Genomic DNA, 22,284 nt, shown 5'->3' with positions numbered 1-22,284 from the left:
GCTGGCCAGCTTATTAGGAAAGGTGAGAGGCCTATCCCTTATTGATGCTTCCTAGAAATAACTTGAAAGGGAGTCAGGGCAGAACAGGAACACTCTTGCAATGCCACTGAATTCACACGGGTGAAAACCCTGGGATTTCAGTGCCACTTTCTGCTAGGGAGCAATGTCTGGTTGAACAGCAAGGTAGTTTTGTTCTTGATCGAGCTGCCTGAATTTGCCCGTATCTACCATGAATAAAAACAGATTGAAAACTTTGAAATGAGTTTGTATCATTTCTTTTCACATGGTGTGAGAGCTGTAAATGACATTTCAAAATGCCTTTTCTGTATTCCAGACCTTAACATAATTATCCTCCTGATTATTGTCTCCTGCTTTGCTTTTCTCACAGCTTCAAGGACTGCTCTTGTCCAGGTTGTCCTGGTTAGGCTCTGCAAGCGCAGATGTGCGCAACCTTCTCTTTCCACGGGTAGCAGAGGGACACTTTGGCCCAGCTTTAGAACATGAGCTGAAGAAATGCCCCCCAGCAGGAAATCCTGTGGGAGGAGGGAAAAAAATATAGAACTTACACACTCCAACACCTGCTGATGTGTCAGGTCGATTTCTTCCTGTTCCAGACTTCTTGCTTTTCATCCCACAGGTTTTATTGAACCCGTTGATGTTTCTGTTCACCTGCTAAAGCATCTTTAGGATATTGTCATTAGAATAACTTTCCCTCCTCAAGCCGTCTCCTGCCATCATCCTTCTCTTTTATCCTGCTGTTCTGTGTTGCAGCTTAGTTTGTGTTTGGTTTTTCCCATAAAAAGGGTTCTCCTCAGTCAGTGGTGGGGGGGATTTGCAGCAGTTTCTCTCTTCCCTCCCCTCCAAACACAGGCTTGGTGTGTTCTTGTGCTTCAGGGTCAACATTATAAAAACCCACAAAGTCTGTCACTTGTCTTTCAGTAAAACACAGTATAGGAGCGTTACCTGGACGTTGCTTTTTAACAGTTAGCCTTCATCTCTTCGGTTTTTCAAGTCCTGAGCCTACTTGTATGATCTTAATTTGCAAACATAACCTCTCCTCTTGCAGACTTGTCAAGAGACAAAGGATCTCAGTGCTCTAACGAAAGCAGCTGATTTTGTGAAAGCATTTATACTTGGGTTTCAAGTAGAGGTGAGTGTCCCAACAGCTTGCTTATGAGATTGCTTGAATTTGCTTGCGTGAAGTCTTTGGCCTCTCTGCAAATTATAGTAAGAAAGAAATAAAATTCCTTCAGGTGGTTGTCTAGAAATAAATCTGTTTGAAATTGTGGAGTGGAGGTCTGATTTCTTAAGCTAATGCAGAATAAAAAGGTAATCTTCAAACAGCACATAAAGAGAATTATGAAATGGAGGAAATATTTAATGGTATGTGAGAGGTAAGCAGGAAATTACATTCTCTTTGGTGCTCTGCACATGTAGAGACTGTTCACTTTGCTTTAGTCCCTGTCAAAAGCTATCAGTCTGTTCAAAACTCATCCCTGGAGAAAAGAAACTCCCTGGTTGCAGTATCACACAGGCTGCTCGATGCCACAGACCTGTACTGACTTCATGAGTGTGCACGTGGGGGTGTCTGGGTGCCACTGGAAAAAAAAACAAACCAGCTGATCTGACCAGAGCTGACTATTGTTTATGATGTCGCGTGCGGAAATGCTGCTGCTGTCGTCTCTTTCTGTGTATCAGCAGAAAAGCTCGCAGCTCTGGTGTGGTGCTGGAACACACACTGATAACAACTCTCTTAATATTTTAGGATGCTCTTGCTCTCATCAGATTAGATGATCTTTTTCTAGAATCATTTGAAGTCACAGATGGTAAGTAGTTTCTGCTGCAGTTTTGAAGTAGCTGTTTGTACCCTCTGCAAATACATCTTTTGTTTTTTCCCCACCCCCTGCTCCATTTGTGTCACTTATCCCCAGGGCTCAGAGGAACCTGTGTGCCAACACACAGAATAATTGTCTAGGTACAGGCAGCTCTAAAGGGTTGTCATTTTTGTCAGTGTCCCAAGAAAACCCCGCAAACCTTCATCCTTAAAAGCACACCACTGTGTCAGGTTGATTGGATTTTTTTTTTTTTTTATCACAGCGTAAACCTTGTTTTAAACTTAAAGGTGAGACGGTGTGTTTTGGGGAATACCTCCCCTAGATTTTACAAGTGGAACAGGCTTTGTTCCTCCCCATGTCCTGACAGTGAGGGGTGGGAAGCAGGTAGCATCAGCATTTATTATTTAGTGTATTACTGGGACTCCTGGGAGCAGGCTCCAAGGAGAGCAGCACCTAAAGCTGATATGTTTTATTTCCACTGGGGGTAATTGTCTGCACTCGGGCTGTTTCTTTCCTCAATCTCTGTTGCTTGGTAGTAAAGTTCTGTAGTGAATAAAGAATAAAGTTCTGTACAAGAATTCCTCTCTGATGCCCATGGTCACATAGCACTGGCTGGGATTTTCAGTTCTAGCCACATAGGTGAATATAGACACATATATATTTATTTCACCTACAGGAAAGCTGCTTTCATACTCCTTAGAGCGAGGTGTTCCCAGTAACCTGGACAAGGGAAGCATTACAGAAATACCCACCACCCCTGTTTTAACAAAGTGTGTTATTCTTGTTTCAGTCAAGCCTTTGAAAGGAGATCATCTGTCCAGAGCAGTAGGGAGAATAGCAGGGAAAGGCGGAAAAACAAAATTCACGATAGAAAACGTCACCAGGACACGAATTGTTCTTGCTGACACGTGAGTATTGACTGACTTCCTTCTGGGCAGAGCACAGTCCCTGAATTAATCCACATCCTCTTCCAGGAACAAAGATAACTTGAATATATATATATATATTTTTTTTTTTTTTTTAATTGTTGTAGAGCATTAATAAGACAAATTATTTAAGTCTTATTTTTATGAACACTAACTCTTTCAGTATTTGACCTTTTGTGAACAATGACAACGTTACCAGCACACCTAGAGTTGAGTGATTCTACCCAGCATAAGAATTCTTTATAAATAATCAAAGCTGAACCCACCAACCTTGCAGCGTTTTCCTCCTAAAGCTGCTACGCTGTTAAATTTGCAAATTGTAAAATCTATTTTAAAAATGATTTAGAAGAGTGCAGGTTCCATGTTGCAGATTTTCTGGGTTTGATGTTTTTTTAATTTATTTACAAAGTGTAGAAAGGGAACTAGTACACTGCTCTGAAGTTCCACCTTCATCTCTAACCTCCAGCTCTCTATTAACTGTGTAATTACAGGGAGGGTTTTCCATTACCTAATACTCCTTGACTTGCTTTTTACAGGAAAATTCATATTTTAGGATCTTTTCAGAACATTAAAATGGCACGAACAGCAATTTGCAACCTAATTTTAGGTGAGTCCTGTTATCTAATCTTCTCCCATGGCACATAACTAGATCCTGCAGTTTGACAAGACTGCTTTCTGGGGGTCTTACCTCTTACCTGGGGTGTCCACACCTGCACTTGGAGCAGGTAGCCTGCTGGGAGCTGTTTGTTGCCCTTAAAGAGAAGGGAGCAGGGAGCCCAGGGCCTGGTTTCCTGGTTTCTGGCTCCAAAACCCTCTGTGGTGCAGAAGAAAGATTCTTCTGCTTTTCCCTGAGGAGCTATTTTGAATGCACTGTCTAGAAAGCCAAAGGGGGCAACCCCTGCTGAGAGCAGCTTAACTCTGCTCCTCACCCACGGGCTTATTTGTCTGCCTTTAACACAGACATGAGCACGAACCATCGCGTTTCTGTGACGTTGGTTATCTTGTTTGCCGACTGAATTTGTGCGTGCTTCTGCAGGAAGTCCTCCGTCCAAAGTTTACGGCAATATCCGGGCAGTGGCCAGCAGAGCAGCTGAAAGATTCTGAGCCACAGCATCGCTGCACCACCAAGGACTGGGAGCTGTGGTTTCTCTATGCACGAGAAGCCTGGAGCTACAGCAGCACTCAGTTTTCTGCTGGATTTGGAAGCCCAGAAGAAAACCAGGACTGTTTGTGCAGCCTAATTTCAATATTTGCACACACAATATCTCTGTACAGTCATTAAAAGTTATTTTAAATTGGTTGTGTCTATATCAGAAGTACCAGCACCTGATTTTACTTAAACAAAAACATGCTTCATTATTGACTTTCTGAACATAAAGTATTTTTCTGCTGTGAGGATCAGTGTCTTCCTGGGAAAAGGAAGTCAGTAGGAATGGAAAGTTCAAGGGCAGGCTGCCCAACAAGTCTGCTACTGCTGGGACAATGTGCCACACAGAAATGGTAAGACGAGGTAAATCATGTATTTGAATTTAATTCTAGAGAATATGCACCTACAGAGATCTTATTTTCTCTCTCAAATGAGCGGCAAGGGCAGCCTAGCACAGGCAAGAGCCTCTGGGTTAAATACCAGTGTACCAGAGCCCTAACAACTGCCAAGTGCTGCACCTCCCTGAGAATGCTACAGGCGTGTAGCAGAGCAGGGGGAGGATGGCACAGCCCAGCCACAGTCCTGCTCTGAGCCAAGTGTGGGCCCATTCTCCTGCCCCTGCAGGCAAACATGCTACCACGTCTCTCGCAAAATAATTCCCTTCAGGTTTGTGAACAAAAACAAGACATGATACACCTACCTGGTTAGCACATCTTCTGCCTAGCAGCTGCTTATGTCATTGATCTCGATTAGCTTGAGAGGGAAAGTGAGACAAGGACACACAAAAGTAATTAATCTTTATCCTAAAGCAGGTGCATATGGAACCGACCAAGGAGAGAGGGACAGGGCAGCACACAGCTGCTGCAGGGAGAAATGCTTTCACCAGCAGACATCTCAGACCTTGCCTGGAGAAAGGAGCTGCCCTTCACTCCTCACCTACGTTCAGGTCAGGGGTTTTGTTGTGGTTTTTAAACCACCTTCCACTTACCATGATCATTCTGAATTTAGTAGGATTGTAAACAAAGTATTTTATCCAATTTGGACCTGTAGCACAGGGAACCAGATAAGCCTGTAAGAAAAAACACACCCATGTGGTTGTGAAGCCTGGAAGTGTTCAGGGGACTGTCTGCACCCTGTGCAGTTCTTCAGGAAATCACAAGAATCAAAGAGGACAAAAACTGAACAGCAAGTTTTCTTTTCTTCAGGGAAGGGTGCAGAGCTGCTTTTGGATGAACAGGAAGGGTCTGGGTAAGAACCGAAACAGTCCAGCCAAGGTTCAAATATTTTATTTTGTATTCATATAGTATGAAGGTTCTTATAGTTCCCACGATGTATGATGTAGCATGCAGAGGAAAAACTAAACATTCAACAGAAATCATTTTTCCCCACACAAACTAAAAAAAAAACCAAAAAAACCCACCCCAAAACAAAACCAAACCCCCTCCCCTCACCCCTCCCCTTCCACCCCCCCTAAGGAAATAACATTAGCACTAATTTCTATAATGCCAGCCAAGATATGCACAAGCGAGTAAGAGAAACGGAAAGCGTTTGCTAAAATGTTTGTAACAAATACTTATGTACAAAAAATTCACAAAAGACTAGTTCCCCCTTGAAGCAGAGCACATGGCAGTTGACACTGGAACAGATACAACCACTGGCTGGGATTATAAGCCACGTACTGATCCAGAGGAAGAAAAGTTACATGTAGTGGAGATTTTTTTTTGTTTCGAACATTAACATTTACCAAAGTTTGGCAACATTATCTTTTAAATTATGCAAATTATGTAAACAAGAGGAACATCAAATTGATCTACATGCAAAACTTCATGTCATGCAAGGACACCAAGCACCTGGATTTCTCTCTGACAGACAGAGCCCATGATGTGCAGCACTCAGTTGAAGGAACAGCTATGGCAGACAGGTGCTCGACTGAAGTATGTTCAGACAACCTGACAACCTGCACTTCCCACTGCTGATTACAAAACCTTTTTTTTTTTCTTTTTAATAGAAAACCTACTATACAGGAAAGATGTACTGTCCTAAAAAAAAAAATGTAGCAAATGTTTTTCTTCCAGCCAATAGTACCATTGCAGAAACAGGAAGGGATGATATAAAGTTGTAAAACATGGCTCGCTACTTTTATATCACACAAATATATCAAGTTACCATCCGTTACAAATTATGATATGGACAAATCTAGAAAAGAAAGAAGTGCTCCAGGCAAAGGACTGGAGAGCTGCAAGAGGTATAAATTTAGATAGTGTGAAGTTTTCCTCCTCTATGGCATAGGTTAACGAGATTTTCCCCCTGTACGAATCCTATATACATATATATATATATATATATAAAATTACCAGTTACTTATGCTACCTGTAGTATTCTTTAAATGCAGAGGGGAAACTACCATGATTGAAACAAGAGAAATTTTAAATGGCAAGAACGTTTCATAATCTAAGTACTGTATAAAATAAGTCGATGGGAATCCTGCACAGTTACCTCGATCCTAATTTCATCAAGTTAAGCGCAAGAGAAAAATCACGCACGCGTCTGACGCCTTGAGCAGCTGCATCTACCACGAGCCAGAACAGCAGCTTTGCCTCAGCTCCAGGGCTCCCAGGGGACGCAGTCAAAGCATTCCGCAGCCACTACACACACCAGGGCTAGTTCTTGGCAGTAGCATTAAACTATATTCTCATCTTAAGTAGAACTGTACTAAGTTATTTTGCAAAGAGACACAGTCCCTGGTAATATATTAACAGGTATAAATAAACTTAGTCTCCTGGGTTACAAAAAAAAAAATAGTAATTAAGGTGAATTAATAAGAAGCAATGCTTTGTCAGCCAGTCAATATATAGAAACATCTGAACAGTCACAGGAAAAGGAAAAGAGTTGACCTAACACCCAGTTAAAATTTTACATTCTTCTACTATATATATAAAACTGTGTGAAATAAAAGTAAGGATGTATATCCATATATTGAACTGTTAATATTCTGCTTGGCACTTTGTACTCTAGTTTTGTTTCTGAATCAAGTATATTAAATTAAAGCCCACCTAGCTACTACATATAGAAAGCTACATATATATCTATATATAAATACACACACACATATATATATATATAGATAGATATTTCCTTGTTATAAAAGATGAAGAAAAATAAATTAAAAAGCCAACCCCTTCCCTTTCTCCACCACACTGATATGCTCTTTCCATCTTTGCTGTCCTTCAGACTTTAAAGTGCTACACCGAGTTATTGAGAGAATAAAAGTTCAATAACACTTAGTTGGCTTCATGAGGCTCATGTTGGAAAATGTGGCTTCACAGAGAAAAATACTTCCATTTAAATACACAGAGAGCATTGCCGGACGTCTTGAGCAGATCTTCAGAGATGGAGAAGAAAGCAAAAGTGTTGGGTGGTGCCCTACAGAGTCACACGTCTACGACCATCTTTTTGTGGATATCTAGGCCTCCTACAACCTGGGAGAAAAATAAATGGTCGTGAATAGATGAGAATTGAGAGTTGGCAAGATACAAAGAACACGCTTTATCCAGAAGATGCATTCAGGTCAATGACAATTAGGGAGCTTCCTGCCCTCTCCCAACGAATTTACCTGTCACAGGTACTGTGGTGTGACGTGAATGGATGATGTACAAACCAAGGTAATTCTATGAGTACAATTTAAAGGCACCTCATTCCCAGTTCTTTGCAGACAACATGTGATGCCACAAAAATAACTAAACTACCAAAAAAAAGGCAGACAATAGAATCTTTTTGCTTTAATAGTTTGGGGGAGGGCACTTTTTTTCCCCCCTTTTTTAGAACTTGCATTGATCATGAGTATGAACAAGTTACGTTTGAACTGAAGTTGTACGTTCCGAGATCAGGAGAAGCAACGCTCAAGTGCCTGTTGCCTCAAACTGTGCTACCCAGGTGTATGTTCACGAATACACCATTTAAATCAACGTGTAGACACTCGTTACTGTGATTTTCTAATGATCTAGTTTCAGTATGTCACTCACTTTTTTTTTTTTTTAAGAGAGAATTAATTTAAAATTTGCTGTCAACTACTCGAACAACTACACAACATGGGTGAAAAAACCCCTTTTGAGTCTCAAGAGCTACACTCAATCATTCTGCTCAGTAAACCCCCATGTTTTTCAATGACGCCTTTCAACTGAGTGTCCTTTTCCAAGAGCAGCGCTTGAGAGGTTACTCTCCTTCTAACTGACACAAATCCCGCTCCCTTGGCCTCTGTGAAATCCCCCTGTTCTGCAGATGGTGATAATCTCCCCGGGCTCTCTCCATACCCTGCGAAGATAAACCTTTCTAAAGGCTGATTTGGAGCAGACACCCAGTTTAGAGATTAACCTGAAATTAACCTCGGTGCAACACATCTCTCCCCTCCAGGCACCACCCCTGGTAGCGACACTTTTTAAAAGAGAGACCTGCTGTGATCACCTTGGGTTTTACACCTTCCCAATGGTTTGGAGCATCTCCCCTCCCACTCCTCGGCAGACTGTACATACCCTCCCCACCACGCCTGGATTCTTTTCCCACTCACTCTGTTCCGTTAGGCATCCAGAGACATTTACAACAACTGAAGTGCCGTTTCTTTTTTAATAAGTGTAATGAAAACAAGGACAAACGGCCTCCTACAAGCCAGTCACTCACAACTCATCTTTAAAGCTGCTAATTCCTACCAGCACACAGACTGGAATCCAGTATCTGCCTTCGTGTGCTGCTGGCATAATTGTCTATACACAAAAATAACTAGGATGGATCTTGTCTTTAGTATGTCACAAAATGACACAGAGAGGACTCTGCAGAAGCTGCTGTGCTCTGAAGGAAGCAATCTTCTTTAGGCACGCGAGATTCAGGGTCTGCACCCTGAAGGATTCATGACTTGCTCACAGGCCATACAGCACGTTGCTCTACCCAAGGCCATAAGGCAGCAGTGCCACCTATAACAACGCTGTGTCCAAGGGCGACTGTGGCCACCTCAGAAAAATCACTCTGCTTTTATAATCTCGCCCTTTTATGCTGTTCACCACTTTTCCTCCTTTTTTGACATTCCAAATGATCAAAGTTTTTCTATGGAGGTTACTTACAGCACAGAATTCTTCAAAGGATATTCTTCCATCACCATCCTTATCTGCATTAATTATGGTTTTATCTACAATTTGCTGTAACTGAGTGTCTTTGAGATTGTTCCCAACCATCATCTTCAGCACCTGGAAGAGCTCTCCGTTTGAGATATAGCCATCTTTGTCCATATCGTAAATGCGAAAAGCAACTGCAGAAGTAAAACACGTACACGTAAAACTTTCAGTAACAAACGTGGCTGGAAAAGAGCAATCTACGTTCACGTGCATTAGCGGTAAGTGATGGCACCATCTTCCACACAGAGAGAAATACTGCATTTGCAATGAGATTCCTAAGAGCTTTTCTGTTTCATTCTGAAAAACATGAGACGTCAGAAACACCGAATCCGACAGGAAACGCTCAGTTTAGGAACATCCATCAGGACTGGACAGAACTCTATAAACCCCCAACTGGAAAATCTTCCCCACCCCAAGGGAAGCGCCCAGGCAGCAGATCATTTGCAAGCAGAAAAAAATTACAAAAAGTTCCAGGGAACAGACAAATCCAAATCCCACCTGGTTACCTTGCTGCAAACAATCTGGCATTAAGGCCGAATTTACTCGTACACATTTCAGTGAGGCAGGTTTCTCTCCTAAACCCCTATTACGTCGCAGTCAGCGAATGACTGAACCTACCCCTTCCCCACTCCAGAACCTTGGGTCATGTTGTGTTCCTGCACGTCTGCAGTTCTCAAACAAGAATTTAGTGCCATTCTACTGTAGCAGCAAAAGAATTGATACAATTCTTACCCTCCCATAAAGCAAAGCACGTTGCTACACAGTCCTGAGGCCCAAGGATCCTGAAATTTCATTTTTTTATAAAAATGAGAAGCAACTGAAGATATTCAGAAGGCAGCCTCCTCAAACATTGCATACAAAAAAGAGTGCTGGCAAATTCTTCACACAAATGCCAATGTGTGCCAAAAAGCTTACAGTCTCCCTTCCTGAGGTCCCATTTTCTAGAGGAATCTGGATTTGCTCATTTCTCAATGTTAACTAACGAAAGCACATTTCTGAGGATCAAAACATTTTTATTAAAGAAAATCAAAATACTTACACCTCAACTTCTGTTCCTTATCTCCTTTGACACTGAACTGGGAGACTCCTTCTATAAATTCTAAAGAGCACAAGAAAAATATTTACAAAAAGTGTATTTTTTAATAAACCAAGGAAATAAACATCAGGAAATTCTAGAAAATTATATTAAAAAAAATCTAAATTACCCTAAAAATCTTTAAAATATTGCCTACCTCATTACACCTAAGTGTCCATATACTGTGATACTTTACTGTTCTTTAGTGGAAGTATGTCAATCCAATAATGTGCTCAATGTTGTTCATACCACTATTTAAGCAATTTTGTTACTAGACTTTCACCAGAACCTCAGATAAAACTCCACTGAGATCTTTACTAAAGCTGCTCCAGTGAGGATACCAATTGTCCAGCTCTGCCTCAACTTAAAGCAAGAACTACATGAAAACTGCTCTAAAACAAAAGATATTTTTCTATAAGAAATAAGGTCAAAAGAAAATTTTGCATTGTTTAAATGAAGTCATTATCCCTGGAGCCAACTATGGAGCTGCCAAAAAAATAAAGCCCTGGGATGTGACGTGTCTGGGTGGGACCCTGTAACTGGAAGACTGAGGGCTTTGGGTGGTAAAAATGACAACAGTGCACAACTGCAAGCTAAACGATGGAGCAGAAAGAATACAGAGGGGTAGCAATATAGCAGTGGGCTGAAATCCTAGGATTTATCAATAGAATGCTTGACTGATAACTTCATGTTTGGTCTGGGTTTCTTGGGTTTTGTTTGGGTTTTTTGGGGGATTTTGTTTGTTTTTTACTAATATGCTTAAACATTAATCTAAAAAACTGTTTAGGTCTTTAAAGAAAAGAACACAAGTTTCCTCAAGCTATTAACTTTCCTTTTCCTAGAATCAGAGAATGGTTTGGGTTGGAAGGGACCTTCAAAGATCACCTAGTCCAACCCCCTGCCATGGGCAGGGACATGTTCCACTAGGTGGGTCACTCAAAGTCTCATCCAACCTGGCCTTGAACACATCCAAAACTTGTCCGGGCAACCTGGGCCAGCGCCTCACCGCTCAGATAATAAACAACATCTTCCTTATATCCAGTCTCAACCTACCCTCCTCCAGTTTAAAACCTCTCCCTTGAGCTTCCCTCTGAGACAGAAAGAAATAAATTAAATGACTCCAACTTGGCCAGATGACAACAACAGGATTCACTGCTGCTTACTGCAGCAGCAGCATCGTTTCACTGTGGAAAATTGGTTCTGACAACCTCCTTTTCCCACCCAAGACGAACAGCTCTTGGTAATCATATTAATCAGAGCTCAGTGTCACACCCAATACAGCACCACCTTTCATCGCTGCCTCTTTGTCACAAGGGAATGTTAGACAGTTACAGACAGTATTTAGTGCTCTGGGAGCCAATACCAAAAAAGTCTCAAAAACTCAACATTCCAATTACACTGTAGTTCTCCCTACAGAAATTTAAAGAGTTTTGTCAAGGTTGGCAGCTTTTGGATGTTCCCATTTTATTTGAAGTGTCAGCTTGTCAATATCAATGAGATTCAATAACTTTCTCCAAATAAAAAAAAAAGTCTCAAGAAAAACTGATTAACCTTTTCTAGTCATGAGCAATAAGAGGTAAGAAGTATTCCCCTCAAACAGACATTATCACTTCTAAGGTCAGTGACTGTTTTAACATAAACTAGTAATGAAGATTTTTAACCTGCTGGTCCTTTTAATCATATTTAAAATAAGTAAAATTCTGGAGGAATGTGCTAAATCAAAACTTTTGGTTTTCACTTGAATCATCTAGCTAGGGCCATAAAATGAATCCTGTAGACGAAGTAGCAACAGAAAAACCCAGACCACTCACAATTTAGAAAACTATTTTCAAAATACTCCCAAAGAGAACTCACAAGAACATTTGGATACGTACGGTTTCTGCACAGACACGCCACTGACACAGTCTACCTCACTTTTTTCATATCTCTTCAGCCTAAGAATGCGCTTCAGACCGCACGACCACGAGTCGGAATGAGTGTGCCTGAGAGATCCCTAACGAGCAGCCCTAAATCAGTACGACCTGGGAAGGTATCACTGAACAATCTGCTCTTTTAAGCATTTCAATCCAGAGTGCGTTGCCCAAATGCGGCAGAGAAATTCATTTTACTGGCGCTCACTTTCACTAGGGATGAGCACCTTAATTTCATTAACAAGTTTTCTTCACCCCTTCTTTCTCAGTCGAAGCAAAATTTAAATTCCAAGGCTCCAGGAATGCTAATGAATTACCGAGCCCACAACACTGCATCTTACCTTTGAAGTCCACTTCTCCATTTCCGTCTGTGTCAAATATATCTATTACTCGCTGTACTAACGGGTTCTGTTGCAGTTCAGGTAAAGACATGAACTCTTCCACGCTCAAAGAACCAGAGTTGTCCAAATCAAGCTTCTTGAATCTCTTTCCTAGTCGTTTTATCTCATCAGCATCAACTGAAAGGAAAAGAAAAAACCACACCTGTTCTCAGAAGGGCTTCGGTAAACCTTTGCCAGTCAAACACAACGCACATTTCACCGCTTTCCTACCAGAATTTCTCCTGCTTTATTACAACTGTTAAACACTCTCGTGGAAGATTACAAACATAAGGTCAAGTTCTGAGTACAAACACAAGCCTTTTCATTTTATTTTAAATAAAGCTTACCTTTTTTCCTCCCTGCACCAGCCATAATACAGTTAGCTGCCCTGTGACTCACTGAACAGCACATGCTGACACAACATTTTTCAGGATTGAGGGTGCTTAGCTAGTTCTTAGTCAGACAGCTCTTACAAGTAGCAGGTATGAAGAAATTAAAGAAGAGACCGAGCTCTCTGTGAAGAGGCAGCAAAATACGTTTACACTAGACTAACACAGAAGCTAGAAAGACAATTATATCAGTAAACCTATTAGCAGAACAAGTGCTTCTTCAGCACACCAAACATATGAGGTCTCTTGGGATATAGGCCAAGTTAAGCAGGTTAACACAGTCCCACTGCTGACCAGTTGTCACTCACCTACTCAAAACATCACCCAGGTAGATACAAGATTTTTTTTTCTCCATCTCAGACAGAAAATAGACACACCTGTAGCCATGACCGACACACCTGTAGCCATGACAGACACACCTGTAGCCATGACCTGCATACTTTTTTTTTCCTTTCATCCCAGAAATTAAAGCAGATTCGGGTTCTGCAGCACTACCACTTCATCTGCCTCTTAACATTTAAGGACAATCTCAGTTAAAGGACATACCCTGCTCTACACCTCTGATTCTGCCAGGAACAGACTAAATCTGCGAATCCATGAACACCACTAAAAAAAAAAAATCTTGTACACTGTCACTGCTGAAAAGCTTGACAAATTTTCCTGTAACAACCTGAAAATTCCCTATCAGCAGCTTGATTCACAAGACTGCAGTTACTTCACCAACTGCTGACCATGTTTGGGTGTGAAGGAGGAACTGAGGTTCTTAGGAAGTCCTAGAAAGTGGCCAGCATACAGCAAACCACAGCAAACATCTCCTACATGTGCTGACACTCTCAAACTCCCAATTCTAATTTCTGTCCTGCCACCAACAGTCTCCTCCACGTTACTTAGCTCCATTTAGTGCACTTACTCCAACAGTAAAGACTTGTTTCTTAACCAGGCGCACACACCCCACCTGATCCACTTTACACCACGTTAATACCTTCTTAGGCTTTTGTAAAAGTGCAGCATAAAACCAGCCTTAGTCCTTCCAGCCGTGAGGTCAGCGCGGAGCTTTATGTCTGGGTATTGCAGCCGATTCAGAGACCTGAGCCTCTACCAAAGCAGTAACAAACTTCCACTTAAACTTCTTTATATCCTTGTCTGAAAACCAACCAGACAAATCCAGAGACAGACCCAGCTGCAGAACTTCAGAATGAAATGGAGAGAGCATGCTCAAAGTCCAGAAGCAAAAGGTGATTTTCTGTCAAGACTTTATCTGACACTCTGCAGTTGGTCAGTCGTGGTAACTGCTTGCAACTCCAGAGGCAGAAGGCAAAAAAGGGTCAATACTCCCAGAACAATCTTCCCTTTGCCGTGCCAGCAAGGGGCAGATCTGATTCTGCCTCAAGGGCTATAAAAAAAAGGATAAACAGCACTTGCAGAGGCTTCGTTTCCTCAGTTTCCAGTACGCAATTCGGTATTTCAAATTATTAGGCTCTCGACTGCAATAAAGCCACATTCCTTTTTCCAGCAGTTGACTGGAAGCCTAGAACACGACTGAAGGTGTGTGCCCTTAACAGCACGCACTGCACCGCGGCGTCACGAGCGCACTGCTGTTGGCACAGCCATGCAGAACCTCTCTGGATCGCACCGAGGGAGCTGCATCACCGTATGGCGAGTTACACGTGGAGCAGAACCGTAACACCGTCAGACAACAGGATTAACAGAGAATGGCGAAGCACAGCTCTGCTGGCAATTAGCCCAAACAGTTGCTTATGAGTTCTGCCAGCATAAAATGCTTCCTCTCAGCACTGTACTGAAGGTATTTGCCAACTCTTTCTGTCCACGGAAACTCCTTGGTTTCCATTTTCCTCAAAATCTCTGAGCTGTAAATGGAGTCAGTCAGGCTCTGAAATGGCAGGCACCACCCACCCTCGACACTTATACCACCTGCTACAGCCCAACCCAATGCCAGCACCTTGGCAAGCTGTTAATGTGGGAATCTCATTTTTACTCTAATCCAGACTTGCAGCTCACCTAGAAGGAGATCATATCCTAAAAAAAAATCCTCACAGCATAAGCATTTGAAAAAGCACAAAACCACTAGGCATGGCTTGTCACACCACGTATGTGAAGCCATCTTCCAACGTGCGAACAGATGTAATTTATCCCTACACTGCAGTAATGTCTGTAAGGACTTGTCCAGCCAGGACATCAGTCTCTCTCTGCTTTTATTGGCCATGTTGAAAATTATGTCCTGGTCCAACCACAACTCTCCTGCCTCCTTACCTGGACTCAGAAATCACAACACCTTTCAACACCTGGCCATTATTTTGTTAAGGCAAATCCCTCACAATTGATCTGGTTTTGAAATCAGAAGATTGCAATTGCATCTAGAACTCATGCTGGGAAACCCTGAAATAAGTTCTGTGAGGGTTACTATTAGAACTATTTCCTATTGGGGAAAAAAAAAAGAAGAACAAAAGGCACACATGCATTATTTATTTCTTTAAAAAAACCTTAACTTTAAAACAACTAAACAGCAAATTGAAAGTCTTATTTATAGTCTACATAATGCACTGTCATCCTCTTATCAGATCAGTGAAACCTCACTTCCAATATTAACAGAAAGACTAGCACTGACTCAAGTCGAAAGATTAAAGCCTCCCAAGCAACCTGAAATACTCCATAGTTCTGTAATTTCACAAAATCACACTGGAGAAAAATGAAAGAAGCATTAGCATAGCTCAGTAGCTCACTTGAGTTATGGAATTGCAAGTTTTGAAACATTTCTAACATACACTTAAGAAAACTCAAAGTATCAGAACACAGCACTGACATTTTTACAAATCAGGAAGTAAACAAGAAGCCAGATACTTAAACTTACAAACCAGCAACACTTAAGAAAGGATAAAGCACCAATTCTTTTTTTTCTTTTAAAGATTGTAGTCAAGGAGGTCAAGATTATGGATGATAAAGACAAGAATCAGATGACAGGAAGGGAAGAGGTTGGAGAGGCACGTAAGAGTATTTCTCAAGAATGTTTTTTGTGTTTTGCTGAACTGTAGCAAAGCAACAAATGCCTAAATTATGAAATTCAAGAAGAATCTTCACACTTAGAAAACATTAATTAATTGTTTTCCGCATGTACACACATCCAGTTTCACAGCTCATACAGTCAAGCCCAGTTCAGCTGCAACACACAGTCCAAGTACAGAGGTTTAGCAGGAGGTTCGACTAGAAATAAGATTACAAATGACTCATTCCAAACCTTTAAACGTTCCAGCAAAGGGTCTGCCAGCACTGGAGATCTGAGAGAGGTTCTACTCTTGGGGGAAAAAAACAAGTCAAAGAACAGTACTGAAGAAATCAGTGTCTGCCAAAAGCTGACCAAATACCAATCTCCTCCAACACTGCTCTGGCAATAGGCATACCATGGATGAGAGTACTTGGAGAAGGAAATAAAGAAAAACCAAAGTCAATACAGAAAAATAGGAAAATGTCCTTTAATAGTTCATAAGCAGAAAAGCCTGTTTTCATAATGAACGTGTATCAATAAAAACAACATCTGCTGATCAGTGTTTCATAACTGACTGTATGAGAATTTCGTATCAGAACAATTTCCTTATTTCTTTCTTAAATATACTGGAAGCACCTCACCTACCTTTAAAATCCTTTACACAAGCTAGAATTTAAAAAGCTTATGCACTTTAAAAAAAAATTGTATTTCAGTAACATCTTTGTCTTAATGAAACAGCTTTAAAAAATAAAATAATAGGAATATAAAATCAGATATTAACCTACTACAGTATTTAGATATGCACAGTTTTGTCTATTCTTTCTTCCTTCAATTCACAGTCATCATTTCTTCTGACTCTCTCTGCCTGGGCTGAACTTACCCAAGAAACCACATAGGTCTTCTGGGGGTTCCTTTGATTTCAGTTTTTTTAAAAAATGAAACCAGCATAAGTTTATGTATAACAGCAAATTTCAATAATATCCTACTCAGGGTTTGTTCAGATTTCCTCCCCAAGAGTGTACATACAACAGTCCTCATCTGTGATGGATGTGTCCCTTTTTCCTCAGTATTTAGCAACAAACTTTCTTAAAATTTCACACAGCTGTCACGGAAGAACAGAGTACTGAATGAATTTATCAGAGCTGGAACAAAATCCTTCCTTCTTTCTTCTCTGAGGGCTCCTCACAGACAACCAGTGCCCACAGGAGCATCCTGAAGCTATCCTGGAAATGCAAGGCACTGGATAGTTCAGATACAGTGAAGGTTTCTGAGCTGGAAGGACTCATGGTGGCAGTAGCAGACAGAATTTTACAAGACAAGCTCAGGAGACCAAGACAGAGATGAAAACACTAGGAAATCCAAGGAGGTCCAAGTCCACAATGGTGTAAACAGGGTGATAACATCACTGAGCAAAACAAGGAGGATCAAGCTTTGTTTACATCATTTGAGGCAGAGCTTGCCTGTGACTCATCACCGTGGCCTGAGTTTCCTTGAGCGCTGGCTGCAGCCAGCGTTCCTCTAACCTCAAACTGGAGTTAGCCTTTTTTGTGCTCTGCTCACCAGCTGACACCAGGCTCTCTGCTTCCCCTGCTTGCAGCAGAATCAGAAAGTATCCCATCAGCTTGGCACCCACGCCTGAACTCACAAACACGCTAACTGGCTAGAAATAATACCTGTTAAATGCTTTTCTTTACAAGGCTTTGCTGGTAGCCCGGTAGAAACATCGAATTCTTCACTGTTTTAAAGCACAATTAATTATTTATGTTTATTTCATAATCCATTTTTAACTTCATTCACTGTGTAAGTAACATAACAAGGTAGGTTTTTCTGTAAGCAGTTCCAGTATTAAGGATTTTTTTGTTAAAGAACTATCAGTATTTTCGAAAGATTCCTCTTCCATCCAAGTATTAACATTTAGAGCCAACAATACCTGCTCCGTATCTTGAATTAATTTGCATACATCTATAAATGTGATGAATCAGGTTAAAATGCAAGAACTCCATGCTTCTGAGAAAACACATGCAAATGCTCTGTGCAACTCCATTTCAGTACAGCAGTTCTGTCTTTCAGCCAGATACTCTCAAATATGACTAAACACCCGACTCCTTTCCCCCAACACAACAGCAGATGATGATCCCTGATGTTTGAAAACAATTGTTTGTTTCAAGCTGTTACTCACACAACTGATGCTCAGAGAGTATTGTAAAAAATTACTCAAGTGGCAACTCAAAAAGTTTCATTAGAAGCCAACTCTTGGAGTGCAATGTGCTCTACAAAGAAAAAAGTAATTTCAGAAAGTTCGTTGTAGTGGTTTTTAGTGAACGTAAAGGGGCAGGGCTACTTTGCTGTTAATACAACAGTCAACAGGAAAGGATGCTTTAAAAATACTGATCTCTGAAATCCACTACATTCAGAGATATTTTAACAGGATAACTGCTTACGTATTCAGAGGTACCTGACATCCATTCCTGCAGAGTACACAATACTTACACAGGCGTTTGCAAAGTGTACAAACTTTACAAAAGCTGTAATTCTCTCAGCAAAGAGCTGCTGGGCACTTCTGAAATCCAAGTGTTAACCTCAGAGTTTAAACCTGTATTTAAAACGTTGGTTTTTCAGATACTCTTTAAAATACTGGCTCAAAATTATAACTAACAAAAAACCAGACCAGAAAGCGTGGTCACAGAGAGCCTAGTTTCCACATATTTTTTCAAATATGAGATACAAGAATATTGCTAAACTACTAGGAAAAAAAAAGATTTTTGTAAATAGAACGTGTTCTGAAATGTCTTTTAACTGTTTCCTGGTTAAAAAAAAATATTTTTTCTCCATTAGAATGGATTGCAGAGATCTCAAAATAAAACAGACCTTCAGCAAAAGTTCTCACCTCTATCTACAGTCTGGTCTGATTCACGAATATAAAGTTTCAGAGCAGCAACCAAGACAGCCATTTTCAGTCTTGGCGATCAGATTTCAAAAAGATGATGCCCTTGAGAACACATTCAACCACTTGCCTTGTATACGCTTACACGCAGCTGGCCTAATCCTCTGCAGGACTTCAGACGTGTCAATTATAATTTCCTAAGTTAGAAAAGAGATACTAGTCCCCTTATCCTAAAACCAAAACATACTATTAAATGCTGTTTATTAGTGTTAATTAATTACACTATGTTCTACTACACAATACCGTAAAATATTGTTCACTATAAAACAGTTTTCTTCACAGCTTTTTGCTACAATAAAATTTTCTTATGGATAATGTGACACAGCTTGGCCAACATCAGATTTTCACCATGTAAAACAGCACTAGATTTTCAGTAATTTCTCAGACACAGCACAGTGAGAAACAAATCTGTACTGTTTTAAGGAATCCAACAACACCAACTCACCTGCTCAAAAGAACTGATGTTCTAAAAGGAACGGTAAAAAGAATATTATTGACTATTTAATGGTGGTATCCTCTGCATAGGTATCCTGAATTTGCTTCCCCTATCTGCCAAGTGGAAAACAAAATTTTTCTTATAAAACAAGTCACCAAACTAGTACCTGCAGTGCCAGGCAGAGGTTAGGACCCAGTGCCACTATGCAGACAGCATTAATACATTATTGCTAACTGACAGTCTCCCAAAAGTCTAACCAGTCACAATCTTTATCAAATGATCTTCAAAAACATTGTCCGGTCTCTCCCTGAAAAGCTTCTGTCCTGTCAGTGACCACTACTTGGAAGCAGCAGGAACATTTAACATTGGAAGAACAAGGTGAATCCCTAGTTAGTGGACTTACAGGCACCTGTGCCCCAAACCAGCCCTGCTCCTTCAGGACACTCAGGCCTGCAGAACCTGTAAGCACAGCACCATCACTCCAGTGACCTGGCACAATCGAGTGAAGGGACATCTGCGTTAACTGCATCTTCCCTCGTGTACGGAGTTACGCTGCCCAGAGGAGCAGCTCACTTTCTCTCTACTGTGAGAGGGGCCATCAAAGCAGAAAGAGCTTTAATCAAGAAAAAGCTCAGATTTAGACGACGATATCCTCAACATACAGTTTAACCACAGAACAGAACGCAGACATCTTCTCTTTTTCTGCACTAAAAGGAGGCAAACCAGCTCAGTAATTAACCTTTACGTTGGCAGTTGCTACCAATGAATACAGTTTGTCCTACAATCAGAACTTAAGGACAGCAACAACTCTGGCAGAGACATATCTAATTTAAAAAACAAAACCAAAACTAACAAAAATCTTCAGAAGCCAGTTTGTCCCTAAGGAAAAACTGAAAAACCGACCAACAGAGCAGTAATCTAAGACTGATATACATGATTCAGGAAAAGACTGCTCAAGTCTTCATCAAATATGAACCTTCCACCCACACATCCATATTTAATACAGAGAGCACAACACAGCAATGCAGTGCTGTGGATGAGATTCTCAAGTGTTGACAAACTGATGACTCAAATTATAATTCATGCGGACATGTGCATTAAGCACAGAGTACTTGCAAATCACTAGATAAAGCAGCATTTCTCTGAAATATATATTTAGAAAAAGATTCCTCCACAATTATTTATTTTATATTACTGTTTGACTTATGAGAGATGGAGTTCAGTTACGACTAGCATTGTGAAAGCAATCTTCAAGACAGCCTCTATGTTGAAGAATTTATTATCCTGTTTCAAAACAAGATCTGATTCACTGAAGATGAGGAATTTTATCAGGCAGTCCACACATACATACACAGGTCTGCACATGATTTGGTGCTACAGAAAAAAGCTCAAGGAAAAAAAGCAGTTAAAAATAAGTACACTTAACAGCACAGGGACGCTTCACAAGACAAGCCTTTCTTTGGTCAGCTTTAGGCATGAAATACTTTGTGATTTTTACAGGGTAGACTAACCCCATGAGACGGAGCAATGAATTTTATCTTCACGTGGCCAAAAGTGAATAACACCAAGTGGCTTCTCACTTAAACGCCTGCCTGGAAGCATATACCAGAAAAAAACCCACTTTTTGAGCCTCAACCTCTCTTTCCTCTGAGGGTGCCAAGGCAGCTCAGGCAATACACTTCGCTTACACCACATCTCTGAGGAACTGGCACTGGGATTGATGGAGAAGCCCCACCAGTTGTAAAACTCCACTGTACAGACATCAAACCTACCATAAGTTTGTTTCATATTCTAATAGAAAAACTGAAAAAAAAAAAAAAAAATCTTTCTAATTTTTTTTTTTTTTTTTTTTTAAGATAGACTGATTTTGGATTTACAATCTAAAAGCAAAAGCTGTATTTTTTCCAAAGGTAATCTGTCACCTTTTAGTTTTACTCTTTTGGCTAATATATAAACTGTGTAATTTTTCAAGCAGTAAATTCACTAAATTCATACATGAAGGTTGTACACATCAATCTCCAAATAAAATTAACCTCTCTAAAAATATAGTGTAGGAATTAAAAAACTTACAGTGCGAGCACATTTCCAAAGGGTAGCTTGCCTCATTTCCCTGAAACGCAAAAAAAGAACAAAGTTGTAATTATTCCCAAGTTAGCTTTGAGGAACTATTTTAAGTTTCAGCACTGTAAAGATCTCTGGCAATACAAGTTACATGGTTACTTAAAAATATATATATATTTTAAACCCAACAACCATGGACAGTGTCTTATTTGGACAGGTCTATGTTACCAAAACATACAAAGAAATAGAAAACCACTGAGAGGTCTCCTCTGATCAGAGCTCCCACAAAAGTATCAGCAGTTCACACGACAACTTCAATCCCATATTCTGAACTCCAATAATCAAACTCACTATTTACATAATGCGCAAATGCTACTTTTCAAGATAAAATAGTATATTTCAAGACTTCACGTAATCTGTTTTACCATTTTATTTTGTACACAGAAACAGACGTGTCCTTATGAATTACCACGACAAACCTCACTCAAATCAGCGTAAGAAAATCGCAGCATGTCTTCTCCCCAGAGCCACCTGCCCACTCCCCCCCAGAAACAATTCCCATCAGAAGTATGATGTAAAAAAGTGCTTTACATGACCAGACACTCAGACGTAACAGCTTTACATTTAAATATTTTTGTAAGGTACAAAATGTCAACATCGTCCTGTTTTGTAGCTGAATGGAAAGTTAAACTAAGGTTTTAAATCCTTGCTGCACTAAAACACAGTCATAGCAAGAAAAATTAAAACTTTGAGAGTACAGTCACTTTGAACTTGCACATACCGAAATCCACAACTACTGCAACATGAACGCCAAAAGACACTACAATTAAAAGCTGGTATTTTTTCCCCAAATGCCTCACTTTGAACCAAAGAAGATCACAATATACACATACTTAATATTTTTTCGGAATCAGTCAGCAAAGGAGTGACCAGATAACTGAAGAGATATCCAAACATTTTCAAAAAATTATTTTTAAGGGAATGTTTTATACAAGAAAACAAAACATATTTAAGATGA

The 22,284-nt window shown here is 40.4% G+C and overlaps 2 protein-coding genes across 2 annotated transcripts; one reads left to right on the top strand and one right to left on the bottom strand.

Annotated features, from left to right (window-relative positions):
- Window positions 1–1,019: 1,019 nt before the first annotated feature.
- PNO1 (partner of NOB1 homolog) lies at window positions 1,020–3,865 on the top strand (the record flags this gene model as incomplete). Its single annotated transcript, XM_010167457.1, is given in 5 exon segments — window positions 1,020–1,150; window positions 1,766–1,826; window positions 2,626–2,743; window positions 3,298–3,368; window positions 3,798–3,865. Coding segments are annotated over 5 exon segments (449 nt in total), but the record flags the coding sequence as incomplete, so codon positions are not given.
- Window positions 3,866–5,359: 1,494 nt separating this feature from the next.
- PPP3R1 (protein phosphatase 3 regulatory subunit B, alpha) lies at window positions 5,360–21,310 on the bottom strand. The gene is made up of 5 exons (XM_010167456.1): window positions 21,276–21,310; window positions 12,397–12,573; window positions 10,110–10,169; window positions 9,020–9,204; window positions 5,360–7,387 (listed from the first exon to the last, which is right to left on the bottom strand). Exons 1-5 carry the CDS (start codon window positions 21,286–21,288, stop codon window positions 7,340–7,342), a joined length of 483 nt encoding a protein of 160 aa, XP_010165758.1. The 5' UTR covers window positions 21,289–21,310; the 3' UTR covers window positions 5,360–7,339.
- Between the last annotated feature and the right edge of the window lie 974 nt (window positions 21,311–22,284).

The sequence above is a fragment of the Antrostomus carolinensis genome, unplaced genomic scaffold (assembly GCF_000700745.2).
Source record: "Antrostomus carolinensis isolate BGI_N321 unplaced genomic scaffold, ASM70074v2 scaffold855, whole genome shotgun sequence".
Lineage (NCBI taxonomy): Eukaryota > Metazoa > Chordata > Aves > Caprimulgiformes > Caprimulgidae > Antrostomus > Antrostomus carolinensis.
Note: the sequence above shows the minus strand (reverse complement) of the source record. Positions and strands in the feature narration are given on the sequence as shown.